The sequence below is a fragment of the Aspergillus flavus genome, chromosome 8, assembly GCF_009017415.1.
Source record: "Aspergillus flavus chromosome 8, complete sequence".
Lineage (NCBI taxonomy): Eukaryota > Fungi > Ascomycota > Eurotiomycetes > Eurotiales > Aspergillaceae > Aspergillus > Aspergillus flavus.
This window is the reverse complement of record NC_092403.1, coordinates 1,666,042-1,681,188: the sequence shown is the minus strand read 5'-3', so window position 1 is coordinate 1,681,188 and position 15,147 is coordinate 1,666,042. Positions and strand designations below refer to the sequence as shown.

The following is a 15,147-nucleotide window of genomic DNA, read 5'->3' as shown; positions in this document are numbered from 1 at the left end:
CAAAATTGTATATAATATAATAATAGGTATTTCTTTTGTATTATGAGAGTTCACTTATGATATATGACGGATCTCCAGGTACTAGCATGGTTGCTCCTATTTGTATACATAGAATGGGTGACATTTCGGTGTCCGCCATCTATTGCTAGATGCTATGTGCTGAATCGAGGTCAATGATTATCCCGGTTACTCCGTCATAACAGACGGTCTTATTCTACACTATACTGATGCGGATGAGAGGGAATATAGCTATCCAAGGCAGCTTATGAGAGCCTAACAGAGCATTAAAAATAGTTTGAAATAAGGTTCACTAGCATCTTTAGTGGTGCAGATATTCTAAGCAGATACCGTCTTTTCCTTATAATCTCCAGCGGAACCTGGGATGCCGCCATTCCAGGTCCTGTATCTGCCTGTCGGTCATCCCGTCAAGCATCCGGCCAACATCCTGTTTGTCTCGTCTCTGATTGTCCCAAATCGACCAGAGCCAAAGACAGCCTGACGTTACAAGAATCGTCGCCCCCGTGGCTAGGTTGAGGCCATTGCCGATATAATAATTGGGAGCGTCGAATGGCAGGAAAGACCAGGTCGCGACCAAGCCGCCGATATTACCCAGCATCACCACAGTTCCGATTGCTGACGCACGCGCCGTGTCCGAGATGACATTGGCTGCTGAATGGGCATTGCAAAGGACACCCACGGGGAACGAGCCGAAAGCAATCAAGAATGTGGCACCGTAACGAACGTGGGGGTCGCTACTTGCCAGAAACATCACATACCCGGCCATCATGAGTGGAGGTGTAAGAACAAAGAAGAGGAGTCGGCGATTGAAACGCGAGCTCAGGTAGGGGATTAAGAGCGTAGAGAAAGCGCCGATAATGTAGGGCGGCACGGTATAGAGCTGCTGGGAGATAATGCTGTGCTTCGGGTAGATGGTCCTCACAATGGTGGGCGCAAAGAAGGCCAGGCCCTGGACTGTCACATTTACAAGAAGCATGATCCAAGAGGTCGCCAATGTGACGGGGTTGAAGATCCCGCGCATGGTCTTCTTCGTGTCGAGCTTGTCTAGGACCTCAGTCACGCCTGCATACTCTGACTCCGAGCGGATTCGCGCGATGGCCAGGTCTTTCTCCTCCTGCGTGAGCCAGCGGGCTGTCTCGGGGCGATCTGTGAGGGTTAGGAATGCAAAAATAGCAACCCCGATAGTTATAATGCCTTCAATGGCAAAGATCATGCGCCAGTCTTTCAGGCTGCCGAAGGAAGGAAGTTTCAGGATGCCAGAAGCAAGTAGGCCACCGAAGGCACCGGCTAGAGGAGCCATCACCATGTACATGGAAATCCGAAAAGCAAGTTCCCTTCTCCGATACCATCGCGATAAATAGTATGAGATGCCAGGGAGCAATCCTGCCTCAAAGGCACCTAGGAGGAAGCGCACTCCCGCAGCACTTGATAAGTCGTGGACAAATGCCGTGCACAACGAGCATATCCCAAACCCCAATGTCAGGGCAGGAATGACCCAACCCGGTCCAAGCCATTTGCAGGCAATATTGGAAGGAATTTCGAAGATAATATAAGAAATGTAGAACACAGAGAGTAAGGTGTTATAGTCATAACCTGTCAACCCTAGGTCATCTTCAAGCCCAGCCAATTTCGCATTTCCTGTACCATGCAAATTTGTTAGTGTCACCCATCCACTTGGCGAAAGGATTTGGCTCTCCGTCAAATACGGCGACGAATGTAGGGTATCTTTACCAATATTTGCTCGATCGATAAAACAGAAGAGATACATCAGGGATGCAACAGGGACGATGTAGAGGTCAATCTTCAATCGCAGCCGGGACTCAGCAGCAGGGTCCAACTGCACTGTGGGCTGAGCGGATCTGGACATACAAAACCTTGAGTCAGCCAGGGTGTCGTCTGAAAAAAAAAAAAAAAAAGACAATGACCATACCGATCAGTTGCAATAGGATCATATATTTCCGTAGAGCCGGTACTGTCATCCTCGACATGCTGGGAACCAGCCTTTTCCTCAGACATAGCGAGAAAGTTATTGGACCTGAGAGTTGATGAGCAACCGAAGCAAAATTAACTACACGGTCAATCAAAAGAATGAAAACGAGAGACGGACAATTTGACTGGGGACAGCATGCTATCGAAATGGAATCATCATGCGCAGCAAGTCTCCGCTTTATGTAGTCATAGAGGCGTAGTCGAACCCGTCTCGCTCCCAAGTCCAGCTCTAGACTGGAGCATGCGGGGAAGACGATAACCCCAGAGGCTCAGAGGTGATTCAAGGAACCAACCACAACTGGAAAGAACTCGGCATGGCTCGCAAATTAACCAGTGAAACGACCTAGTATCCCTAGGATTGTGTGGCGGAGAGCGGAAGAGCTTGGCATGAATGTTAGGGTGAGGGCATAAAGAACAGGGTTCGGCAAGAGAGCAACTTATAAATGCCGGGGTAAAGATATGGGGATGGAGTGCCCACCAATGCGAGGTCGAAAATTTCCCCATGAATCAAGTAGTCTAACCCCGGATGCGGGGATCTCTTGGCTTCTTGCATCTAGTATCTTAATCCCCTTCGTTAAGGCCTGATTATAGCTCTTGCTATGGGGCGGACTCTGTTTCTTGGCTAAATTAGTCCTTCCTGGGCCCCGCATGAGGACAAATTGAGTTCATCATATTATGACTGTCCAGCGATATGCGAAGATCTAGATCGCCGAGGAGGGTATTGGAAATCTAGCAGTCAGAATTAACAAGACGTCGCCCCCGGTGGGTAGGAAAATATGGTCAAATCTTCTGTCGCCTGAGCAGGTGAACATTTCTTCTTAGCTTAGTCTCATTTGCTTGTACCATTCGCTAGGTTATAAACCACTTACAGATCACCGAGGTCTCGTAGCCTAGAACGTTTACGCGGCAGCATAGGGAATTAAAGAACATATACAAATCAAAAAGGAAATTGAGATCACGATATATGACAGCAAAATGTGGCTCAAAGGAAGAGTCTCTTTGGTCTAATATCATAGAAACGAACCAGAAGCTTACCTGACTTGCATGGGGTAGGAGAATTCTTCAAGGAGCTATCCCTAGAATTTTCGGCATCCGTACAAAGCCCCTGTCACCACAAGGGCTGGTAGGACTCCCACTTGGACGGTGGGCCATGTGGCTTGTCCAGTGCAGGAAAAGATGGAGAGTGAGTCTAATGGACACTTTAGGACGACCAGCTGAGTGACATCAAGAGCCTCCAGCGTAGCAGCATCTTGTCATAACCATTTGCAGGACGTTAGAATAGCCAGATTAATATAAGGTACTTCTATACGTGCATGTGGAAGACGAGTACTGTCAAAGTATCTATGGTATATTAACCTATCACTTATGTACAACAAGACGGGGATTCTTAGGTGAATATGCGGGAGGTCGAAACCTCAGCTATCAGTCGTCCTAACAGTGTCTTCGAATATCTTACGTTAGACGATTGACCTGGAAGTTTGTCTGAAACAAATTGTGAAGTCGGCAGTCGGGGGTACTTCCAATTGCCGTGAGTCAATGTCTTGGGTATACTTCTTATATCGCAATTCAGGAAGGTTAAGACATTGAATGCTCTTGGGTCGATATGCGCGAAGTAGCAGATGACGCATGACTTTATGAAGACACGTTTCTTGAGATAATATGACCAGATATAGGGTACCGTCCAGCCGATCACTGCCAATCAGAGTGGAATACGAAGGACTTTCATCCAATTAAGCGCCGGAAGTCCTGATTGCTAATGCATGGTTCCCACTTGTCCGCGATTTTATGTTATGCACTCGGTAAATTTGCGTGCGCCTATATGCCGACAACTGCCTGTTTCTTAAGTACTTATTTTTATTCTATATTTTATTATTTTTATTTTTGGTGTCTTCTCCAGATTTTCCGAGTAAGTGGAGACTACTGTCATTGCTCTACGACGTCAACGGGAGAGCATCAGGATCCCAACAGTGGGCCTTGTGGGGGTTGTGCTGTGCGGGGTTCTCCATTCTTTGTCCCTTGATATTGCTTTATCTTATAATAATCCGTAGCTGTAGCGATATTCAACCACTGAGCTCTTGCGGGGCAACGTTGGCACCAAGTGTATCGGATGTTGTCACCCCTTGCCAACTGCCGACCCTGCTTGTTACAGTTTGCTATGACATGTAACCTGCTCTCGTTGAGACGATGAACGATACGTGATGGGATCAGATAAATATTGGGTACTCTTCCCGTCGTATCAATCTCTCACAAGACAGCCAGATAGACCCCATCATGACGCTTCTTGCGGAGGTCTTCTCGCGCGCGTCGCCTGAGTATGCGCTGTATATCCTCCCCTTCATTTCGCTGATTTATATCGGCCACTTATACTTCCACAACGGACTAAATCGCTACCCCGGCCCCTTTCTGGCCAAGTTTACTGACCTCTGGCGGTTCCTTGATGTATGGGGCCGGCAGCCTCATGAGACGCATATCGCACTACATCGCAAGCATGGCGACGTTGTACGCATCGGACCAAACACCCTGTCCTTCAGCAGCCCGGCTGCAACGAAGGTCATTTATGGGTTGAACAAGGGATTTACCAAGGTGAGTGTCACCGGGTAGTCAAACGTTACGCGGAAAGTCTGACCATACCGCAGTCCGAGTTCTACCCCGTTCAGATGACGGTCTCCAAAGGCGAGCCGTTACCTTCCTTGTTCTCGACCCTAGATGACAAGTTCCATGCGGAGCTCCGGCGCTCGGTTAACCATGCGTTCTCGATGAGCTCGCTGGTGCAGTACGAGCCCATGGTTGACGAGACCACACTGCTCTTCCTTGATCAGACCGATCGTCTCTTCGCCACTGGGGGCAAGGTCTGCGACTTCGCACGCTGGCTACAATTTTTCGCATTTGATGTTATCGGCAGCATTACCTACAGCAAGCGCCATGGATTTATCGAGAAGAACGAGGACATTGATGGTATTGTAAAGTCCCTCGCTCGCATTTTCAATTATGCCGGGCCTGTCGGTCAGATGCCTTGGTTGGATAAAGTATTCTGGAAGAACCCGATCTTCGACGCAATGCAAAAATGGGGGCTGCTGGATAATTCCCACCCAGTTGCCATCTTTGCACGGCAACGTATGATGGAGCGCATGTCGTCAAAGGCTGCGATCGATCCCAGTTCTCGCAGTGACCTTCTTACCAAATTCATGAAAGCGGGCGAGTTGCGCCCCAACTTCATGACAGAGAAACGAGTCCTCACCATGGCCGTCTCCATGGCTTTTGCCGGGTCCGAAACGACTGCCATCAGTCTTGCAGCCGTATTCTACTATCTGCTGAAGACGCCCGACTACATGCGACGGGTGCGGGAGGAGCTGGATGAGGCGATCCAAAATGGTACAATCGAGAACCGTCCAAGCGGCCTCGTCTCGTGGACTGAATCTCAGAAACTTCCATTCCTCGATGCTTGTATAAAAGAGGCGTTTCGTATCTTTCCCGCCGCTGGTCTTCCCTTGGAGCGTGTTACTCCTCCCTCCGGTGCGGACATCGCCGGCCAGTTTATCCCGGGGGGCACAATCGTCGGTTGTAGTCCATGGGTGATCCATCGTCGTGAGGACATTTTCGGGTCAGATGTGGACACGTACAACCCCGATAGATGGCTCAATGCCTCAGAGGATAAGTTAAAAATCATGAACGGAATGATGCTCCAGTTCGGCGCCGGTTCCAGGACATGCATCGGAAAAAATATTTCATTGATGGAGATTTATAAACTAATTCCAAGTTTCCTAAGACGATTTGACGTATGTATTCATTCTACAACGTGGCAGTGAAAAGAATCATGCTAATATCTGAATGCACAGGTGCGATTAGCATACCCCGAGCAGGAATGGAGACTATGGAATGCCTGGTTTGTGCGGCAGTATAATTTTAACACTGTATTTACTCCGAGGAAGATTGAGGTACAGTAGTCGCTTTATCCTAGAAGAATGCATCAATCATGAAAAATAAATTTCTATATTTGAATAAAACTGTATATGCACAATTTGACCCCCCTCTCCTCCACCACAGGCACGAGGCCCTATTGACGCGGCACACAACATATTATAGCGTAACGTTTCGATTAAATATGGCATATCGTCATTAAGTAGCGTAAGGCCGCATGCTATATTAGCAGCCTAATAGGTCCATGTCAATCGGAACCCGTAGATGGACATTCTTCATTGTCCAACCCTAGCAGTATACGTCCTGGGCCAGCCGAATGCCATTTCGTTGGCTATGATGACCGCCCCTATGACGAGACCTTGTAGACAGCACCAAGCTCAATAGGATCACAGCTATCCGGGACGTCGTCCCCATTGCTGTTATTGTGATAATACAGACCGGGAACGTCGCCGGCGCCATCGCAAACTAGAGAAACAGAAGACAGTTCACTTCACAGTTCCTATAACTCTTTTCCAAGACGCGGACACTTACGTAGCCATCCACCCCAATTTTCATTATCATTAGCCAGGATATTATCATTGGTAAAAGTGAAGCCTGTGCCCCCGGATGAAGGGCTCACGCTAACCTCCACCTCGCTCTGGACTTCGTCGCCAGAGACGAGAGCCAAGGCGTAGGGAGCTCCATTCGGCGCATTGTAGCGCACGGTCCCATCTAGGAAGTAGAAATCGGCAGCGTCGGCGGCATCGCGAAAGACAGCCTTGCTGTTCAGTGGGTCGACGTGTTGTGTTGACAGGTAGAGACCGTTCTGGCTTTCATCGGAGGCATTTGAGCTGACTAGGTTAAAGATCTTTGGGACAGGACTGGCGGTGACCGTGGCGGCCAAGAGAACGATACTGGTGAAGGGCTTCATTACGGGGACTAATGGAGAGTTGCAAATTATTGTGGCACGAACGGCGGGGGGTAGGATGCAGCTATTTATTTGCTAGAACGAGCGTGGTGATCACCGGGTGGAGTTGATGCGACCCTTGGCTCCAATATTGGCTACCAAGCAGGCTAGCAACTGCATTACGGGAGGAAGCAGTGCTGAGTGGCGAAGATAATCAGACCCACGCCTTCTATTACATCATGGATCCGCCGTGCAGATATGAACTCTCCCCAGTTTCTTTCATGGACCATGGCAGGAATGGCCACTGCTGGAATTCCCGCATAGGTTTCTTAAGTACTATGTAGCGAGGTGGCTGATTCAATCGGCTTTTTGAGCAGCTAAAGGTGCAGCTGTGTGTAGAGTCTTTCAGAGCCTCCCAAATGATATCAGGGCTTGCGGGACGGCCCTAAATGGTCGCTTCTACTTAAAAGATGCGGCTTCCAATGCCGCCGATCGTGAGACAATGCTATGAATTAATTTGTGAACGTTCTTACTGGCGATATAGCCTTTCTACCCTGTGTGTCCTTACAGGGCTTCTGACCCTTGCGTCTCGGCGGTCTGGAAGGATAATCAAATCCACGCTGAACCCTTTCATACCGTAAAAACAATCGATTATTATTACAATTCCTAATACAGATCTCTAATGGTATTCTCGACGGTTACCGTACGCATGATTAACCCCCATGGCTGTGAAAAATACGGGTTCAACAAATGCGGCCAGGATGCCATGCTTACTTATACTCGGTACCCGCTGGACAGAAAAAGTACAAGGCCAACTAGTATACGTTTAGTACACATTTGTGGTACCAGGTAGACCAACCGGCGTACAGAAAGAGTTGCAATTTGTGGGGTAAAATGAAGCATCTCGGCAAGAGCGAATGTCCGAGCCATGATTAAACCCGAGGGCAAAGGAATCATGGTCACTAAAAGTCCGCCGTTCGCTCCACTTTTCTCACGTCTAGTCTCGTTTCCTCCAACGTTGAGGATTAGCTCCTGCACTGTTTAGATGGCTCTTGACACAGCAGCCTTTTCGGGTGCAAGATTGCGATGCCGATTTGCCGGTAGCGGCCAATAAAAGCAGCCATGACCCTCGAGGCACAACGTTGACAGAAAATGCAAGAAACACCAAGCTGCAAAATGAGATGGGGATGACACACTTGCCTGAGACTGACCACGCACGGCGTGCAGATGAAGAAAAGCCTGCAAATCGTCTCGGTCCGGACCCAAACTTGGTTGGTTGGGAGGAAAATGACCCAGAGAACCCGCATAACTTCTCGACGCTATATAAATGTTGGATTACTTTCCAGCTTGGCATGCTGGCCCTGAGTGCCAGTTTAGGCTCGAGTATCACCTCCCCGGCGCAGACTAAGCTGGAAGCGTACCTAGATATTAGTACTGAAGTCAGCATTCTCCCAGTATCTCTCTACATGTAAGGCACCTGCCTCTACCTGACCCACAGACATTCCCGATCGGTCAGATCACTGATAAGGAAATACAGTCTTGGCTTCGCTTTTGGACCACTATGCTGGGCGCCTATCTCGGAAATCTGGGGACGTCGCTGGTCGATGCTCCCGGCGGTTTTCATGCTGGGCATTTTCAGTATCGGTACGGCAACAAGCAAGAATACCGCCGCCGTTCTCATCACCCGGTACTTCGCAGGCGTTTTCGGCTCCGCTCCTGTTAGCAATGTATCGGCAGCCCTGGGAGACTTCTTCCATATGAAGGCTCGCGCCGTCGCCGGCACTTCCTATGCCATCTGCGTCGTGGGGGGACCTACCATGGGACCGATCATTGGCGCTGCCTTAACCAACAATCCACGCCTGGGTTGGCGCTGGACAGAGTATATTGAAGCAATCATTGTCTTCTTCGTATTTACCGTAACCTTCTTCTGTTTACCGGAGGTATATGGCCCTGTGCTTCTACATAAAAAGGCGAAGCGCTTGCGCAAAGAGACGGGTAACCAAGAGCTATACCACCCACACGAGCATTTGAAAGTCGATGCGTATAGTATTGTCACCAAGCATTTCTCCCGCCCGCTTGTCATGCTTGTGACGGAACCAATGGTTACGGTGATTGCGTTATACGCCTCGTTCACCTATGCTCTACTCTATCTCACCCTTGAGGTGTTTCCCATTGTCTTTAACGAAATCCGCCAGTGGAAGCCGGTGGTTGCCACGTTACCTTTTATCGGCCTCTTTGTTGGCGTCCTCCTCTCCGCCGCATTCGTTATTCTCGTTGGCCAGCCATATTACATCCGAAAATGGGAAGAGGGCGGCGGGAATCCGGTCCCGGAGGCACGTCTGATGCCCATGGCTGTTGGGGGGTTTCTATTCACAGGGGGTCTCTTCTGGTTTGGCTGGACGGCGGAACCCTCCTATTCCTGGGGTTTACCCGTCGTAGCAGCTGTGATGTTCGGCTGCGGATTCTGTATCATCTTTGGTCAATGTATCAATTTTCTGGTCGATACATACGGGCCATACGCTGCCTCGGCCACTGCGTCCAACACCTTCTTGCGAAGCGTGCTTGCGGCCGCGTTCCCTCTTTTTGCGAAGCAAATGTTTCACAATCTGGGGGTGGGACCAGCGATGTCGATCCTTGGGGGTATTGCGGCGGCACTGATTCCGGTTCCTTTTCTGTTCCGGATCTATGGAGTGCGGTTGAGAAAGATGTCGAGGTTTGCACCATTTAAAGGATAATGAATAGGAGCCGAACAAGTTTAACCTTACAAACATGTCCAGCCACCTGATAAGGGACGTCGTGACCAGGAAGTATCTGAGTGGAGCCCTATGCTCTTAACCATCCGTGGTTACGGCCGCTTCGAATATTTGATTAAGGGCTGCGCTCAACATATGCGTGCCGGGAAGCTGCTTGCACTTAGAGCATTACCACTCGCCGGGGGTGCCTTGCTGTCTCTTCTAGCGACGGCCTAAGAGAAAAACCACTTCCAGGGATGACTTAACCCTTAGCGGTCGATCTAATTAGATTTGGTCGAGCTATGTGGAGGTTCTTACTGTAGAATCTATATTGGCAATCCACATATACTAGTTAATAACACGCATATCCAATAATCAAAAGTATTAAATCAGAGCGGATAATATCGCCGAATGGTGTCGTCACGGAGATTTACATGCCTATCTTTCACATTATATTCCGTCGATTCAGCTCGGTGGATTTGTTTTTAACTCTCATGTCAGTCACCAGGATAGCATCCGCTAAGGACAGACTGGGAACGAATACTAAGGAGGGATACTCGAAAACCTACCTTGCCAAACCGAGAGACCTTATAATTATTCCCTCTCCACGTAAGGTACTATCGTCTCCTTCCCAAGCATTTATTGCGGCATAGGCACACTAGACGCTACTCACCTCTAGTCCTGAATGTTGAAACCATCACTATCAGGATCTTTCTTTATATCCCCCTTGTGCGACGTGGAAGCAAGAATCCCAATCAATGAACCGCAGGCCCCTATGACAGAAATCTGTATGTCCATACATATTATTAAATGCTCCGGAGGAGCTCTGCCAATTGAAGAGCGAGCACTACTCGGGTGCGTTCAGTGTGTCTCTATCCTTTCCATATTCTAGCGCTACCAGGGCCTACTATTAATAGGCGAACAATATAGCACCTCTACGACTCGGCATAGCACCCATTAGGTCGAGGTCTACGATCTCGGCATACGTAGCATCACTTCGTATCCCACAGAGTGCGATACCTACTTGATATTTCCAGACCGAGCCCTCGCAAACTGCCAAACTTGCTCGGACCGTGCGCGACTCGTCAATATACGGTCGGCTAATTGAAAGACAAAGAGTATGGTATTTGAGGTCAGATTCGCTCGAGTATCTGATACATTCATGTTCCAAGTTAGATCCTGTCGCTGATGATTCTTTCTACCTTCCCTCATAGTAGCTTCGATGATCTTCCGTAGGGAGGAGAGTGTGATTGACATTTATATATCGACAGCCTGGGCAAACACAATCTAATCATGACATCTGCTTATCTAAAGTTTGAAGGCACTTAGAAACGCTATTATGGCCAATTATAGAACCCAATACAGTCTGACATGTTTTTAGTCTTTTGTCCCATTTCGATACAGATATATATATGTATCTATCTATGTATCTATCTATATATATCGAAAGTATCCCACCATTAGCTATAGCCTTAAAGATCTTTGCAGAACACTCAAGGCTCATCTTATATGATGTGAAGTCGGGGCACAAAAATTCCTCAATGGCTACTTCGATAAGCTCGGAGCGAGATCAAAAATACTCATGTTTTCGCTTACGTATTTTTAAGACGGGCCATGAACTCTAATTAGTTATTCTTGCCCTTGGGCCACATCCAAAGGCTTTTAATCCTACAGATTAAATGGACTTTCCACTATTCGAGCCCGAGCTAATTTAGCTCACGAGACAGACTCAGCCCTAGTGTGATTTGACGTGGTTCTCAACCAACCATGTGCCCCTACCGCGCACTCCAGTTGGAACTAAATTAGTTGAGATCCACACATCCTTCACCCACCTCTGCACGGGTTGATTGCAACTGGATTTTTGTTTCTTCGCAGGCGGTGTGCTCTTGCTCACATACGGAGTCTGCATGATCCATATATACTTGGAATGGGATGCTGGTTGATCAAACTAGCTTAGAACCCTGGGATCTCCAGAGGATTCTGAGCAGGGTAAGTAGTATTGAATGCTGCGAATCATGCTCATCCTCGAGGCGTTATTCGACACCACTTGAATGGTCCATGGTCTGTATTGCACACTTCGATATCGGCCTTCACTGAGGCCACACGTCCTGCAGATTTCCCAAGCAAGGGGGGCCCCGCTCAAAACTGGACGTGTCCATGACCTGCCTGATCTCAACGTCACCATGGAAAAATAAAAGCAGATATAGGAAACAACCGGTGAAACCCCGGCAGCGCAAAAGCTCCCGTAGCGGAAAACCTCCCGCGCTATTCGTAATCAATTCCGCGGCGCCAAAACCCTTTGCACGACCTCACCGTCCATCACCATCTCAGGAACTCCCCTGCGCAATCCTTCTTCACGGCGCACAATGGAGAAGACAGGGCCGATGGAGACAAGCGAATGCGATGGGAGAATGGATGACAAGGTCGCACCCACGACGGTTCAAGCGCCCCGCGACAATGAAGCCCGACCGGAAGCCTTTTCATCCACGATCCAAGAGATCCTGTTTGTCGCGGTTGCGACCATGGCAATTGCCATGTCATCCCTCCTCACTGGGAGCATCACGGTGCTCACGTCCCAAGTTCAGAGGGATCTGAACATGACCACCGCGGAGCTGACTTGGCTGACCAGTTCATCCTCGTGCGTCGTCTATTGTTTACTGTTACCTACCATGAGTGTTCTGTGCTAATGAACTATCACCAGTCTGGCTTCCGGATCCTTTCTCCTGTTTTTCGGTCGTTTGGCGGATCTCTTTGGCCGAAGAGCACTTTTCATCGGTGGCATGGCTTTTTTTGCAGTGTTCGCGCTGGCTGCCGGGTTTTCCAAAACGCCCATGCAGGTCGATATTCTGAACGGTGTCATGGGCCTGATGTCGGCTTCCTCTGTCCCACCCGCGCAGGGTATGCTCGCCAACATCTACGAGAAACCGTCGAAGCGAAAGAATAGGGTCTTTGCCTGTTTCAGCGCCGGAAACCCCCTGGGCTTCGTCTTCGGGAGTATATTTTCGGGTATTGCTACGCAGCTGTTCAACTGGCGAGCCAGCTTCTTCTTACTGGCCATCATTTACGTCGTCATTGTGGCCATTGCGCTGTTCACCGTCCCAGTAGACAATACACCCACCGAGAAAATTTCCATGGAGGCTGTCAAGAGGTTCGATGTCGTCGGTACTATCTTGACCATCGCTGGTATCGGCTTGTTCTCTGCCGCCCTGAGGTTAGCCATCTATTCAAGCCGAACAAGGCTCTTGCTAACACCCTCTCCCTAACAGTCTTGGCTCGGACGCTCCCCAAGGGTGGAAGACCCCGTACGTCCTTGTCTGCCTCATCCTGGGTGTTCTCCTCATCGCTGCCTTCATCCTCTGGGAGTGCTGGTATTCCTACCCCCTCATCCCCATGTCCATCTGGCGCGACCGTGACTTCTCGCTGGTCATCGCTGTTCTTCTGCTCGGCTTTCTCGCCTTCCCGATTACAACATTCTGGATCTCGCTCTATATGCAAGAGATCAAGCATTACTCGGCGCTCCCGGTCGCCATGCACATGCTTCCCATGGCGATTATGGGCATCATCGTCAACATCATCGCAGGACTGATCATGCACCGCGTGTCCAATACCCTCCTAATGCTCCTTGGTGCCACGTCGTATGTCGGATCTTTCCTCCTCATGGGCCTCCAACACTCGGACAGTAGTTACTGGGCCTTCATCTTCCCCGGCTTGATTCTCGCGGTGGTCGGCGCCGACTTCGAGTTTTGCGTGGCCAACATGTACGTCATGAGTTCTCTGCCGCCGGAACAGCAGAGTATCGCAGGTGGAATTTTCCAGACGGTGACAAAGCTATGTGTGGCTATCGGCATGGGGATCAGTACCGCCATCTTTGATGCAGTTCAGGCCAGAGGGACGGCGACAAGTGGGTATTTCAAGGATGACCCGATCGAGCCATATAGTGCAACCTTCCTGTACAGCGCGGGTATTGCGGCCCTCGGTATTCCCCTGTGTGCGTTTCTGAGAATCGGTGCACAGGGACATGGTGGGGATGGCAAGAAGGGGAGAGACCACGAGAAGGTCTGATGCTCATGCTTATGAATCAGTAAAAGTTTATATGCCAAGCGGTTACATCCTGGAAGATCAAAAGGCTCGTCTTCAAGCTTAATGTATTAATGCCGAGGGAAAAAGGCTAGGGAGATATAGACCGAACTAGATTAGACTAATAGAGTGGGCCATGTCCGTCATGATCTAGAAGAACTGTGTTGAAGTTTGAGTAAGCTCCTGTCGGGTATACTACTAGACAATGTCAATTGCGCGGTTTTCACGCATTGAGCGATCTGCTGCAAGCACGATCGATAACGATTGAATAGCATCATTCATATGTTGTGTGAGGTCGCGATCCTCACGAATGGCCTCCAACAGAAACTGCTGCTCCCGTGCACATAGTTCGTAATGGTCTGGCTCACCCTCCATTGATAGGATCTGATCTCGGGCACGCCCGTCAACCACAGTACTCATGCGTAGATTTGACGTCTTCGTGTGGCTGTTAATATCGGCTGAGACCCCAGCACTATCGATGCTATTATCCTTCTCATCCATCACAATTGATACTGAGCCACGTGGGCCCATCACATCTTTCACGAAGTACGCTGTCTCCGAGATCATTGGACCCCATCCAGCTTCATACCACCCAACCGATCCATTGGCAAACAGCACCTGAAGATGGCCATAGTTAACCTGTCCATCTGACGGAATATCATCGCAGAGGCGGAGGCCCATGCCACGCACTTGGACCGGCTTGCTGCCAGCAATTTGCAACATAACATCCACATAATGCACACCGCAGTCCACGATTGGATTTTTCACATCCTGGAGGAGACGTTTATGAATGGCCCACGCGTCGTCACTAGAGCGCTGGTTTAGGTTCATGCGTATGACAAATGGTGGACCGAGCTGTCGAGCGCGGTGGATGAACTCGATCCAGCTGGGATGATGCCGGAGGATATAGCCGATGACTAGTTTGCGCTTCGTTTGCTGGGCTGTCCTCACCACACGTTCCGCATCTTCGACTGTTGTTGCCACAGGTTTTTCTACAAAAACATGGGCTCCAGACTCCATTGCTGCCACGGCATAATCAGCATGCGTTGCCGTGTGCGTGTTGATCGAGACGACAGTAGGCTTGAGTGCGAGGGCCTCCTCGAAGCTAGATAGGAAGGGATAGTCCCTGAGTGCATCCGGTAGGTTCTTAATTGGACTGCGGTTGTAGAGGCCAATTATTTGAAAACCTGGGTTACGATGGTAAGCCAGGGCATGGCTGTGGCCCATCTGCCCCATGCCAACCACCACAACCGACAAACGCTGATCTGAATATGCCTCCATTTCATTCTAAATATCCATGGGTTGAATTACTGTAGAAGGTAGAAAGGTGAAAAGATGATGGGAAGCAACACTTTGCAGTAGGAGAGGTTATTTGGTCAAAACATAATGACGGGCTATCACCTGTTCCAGGCAGCATTTACGACGGATGCAACGTTAGAATACTTCTTTCATGTCACCTTACACGAGGGGAATCTGTATGATGAGGAAGTGGAGTTCTAGATGGTGTTTTGATTGGCTTGCCTATAT

The 15,147-nt window shown here is 49.4% G+C and overlaps 5 protein-coding genes across 5 annotated transcripts; 3 read left to right on the top strand and 2 right to left on the bottom strand.

Annotated features, from left to right (window-relative positions):
• Positions 1–50: 50 nt before the first annotated feature.
• Positions 51–3,846, bottom strand: F9C07_2287415 (MFS transporter). The gene is made up of 4 exons (XM_071510902.1): positions 2,126–3,846; positions 1,949–2,053; positions 1,750–1,877; positions 51–1,656 (listed from the first exon to the last, which is right to left on the bottom strand). Exons 1-4 carry the CDS (start codon positions 2,143–2,145, stop codon positions 359–361), a joined length of 1,551 nt encoding a protein of 516 aa, XP_071367380.1. The 5' UTR covers positions 2,146–3,846; the 3' UTR covers positions 51–358.
• F9C07_2287414 (putative cytochrome P450) lies at positions 3,828–6,972 on the top strand. The gene is made up of 3 exons (XM_041295315.2): positions 3,828–4,590; positions 4,644–5,783; positions 5,844–6,972. Exons 1-3 carry the CDS (start codon positions 4,279–4,281, stop codon positions 5,949–5,951), a joined length of 1,560 nt encoding a protein of 519 aa, XP_041151189.1. The 5' UTR covers positions 3,828–4,278; the 3' UTR covers positions 5,952–6,972.
• On the bottom strand, positions 6,272–6,835 carry F9C07_12796 (uncharacterized protein; the record flags this gene model as incomplete). The annotated part of the gene is made up of 2 exons (XM_041295313.1): positions 6,272–6,390; positions 6,457–6,835. The coding sequence occupies 2 exons, from the start codon at positions 6,833–6,835 to the stop codon at positions 6,272–6,274; spliced, it is 498 nt and encodes a 165-aa protein (XP_041151190.1).
• A 1,020-nt stretch (positions 6,973–7,992) lies between the features above and the next one.
• On the top strand, positions 7,993–9,546 carry F9C07_12795 (synaptic vesicle transporter; the record flags this gene model as incomplete). The annotated part of the gene is made up of 2 exons (XM_041295323.2): positions 7,993–8,279; positions 8,349–9,546. The coding sequence occupies 2 exons, from the start codon at positions 7,993–7,995 to the stop codon at positions 9,544–9,546; spliced, it is 1,485 nt and encodes a 494-aa protein (XP_041151191.2).
• A 2,363-nt stretch (positions 9,547–11,909) lies between these two features.
• F9C07_2076525 (major facilitator superfamily domain-containing protein) lies at positions 11,910–14,046 on the top strand (the record flags this gene model as incomplete). Its single annotated transcript, XM_041295324.2, has 4 exons — positions 11,910–12,181; positions 12,245–12,754; positions 12,810–13,599; positions 14,002–14,046. 4 exons carry the CDS (start codon positions 11,910–11,912, stop codon positions 14,044–14,046), a joined length of 1,617 nt encoding a protein of 538 aa, XP_041151192.2.
• Between the last annotated feature and the right edge of the window lie 1,101 nt (positions 14,047–15,147).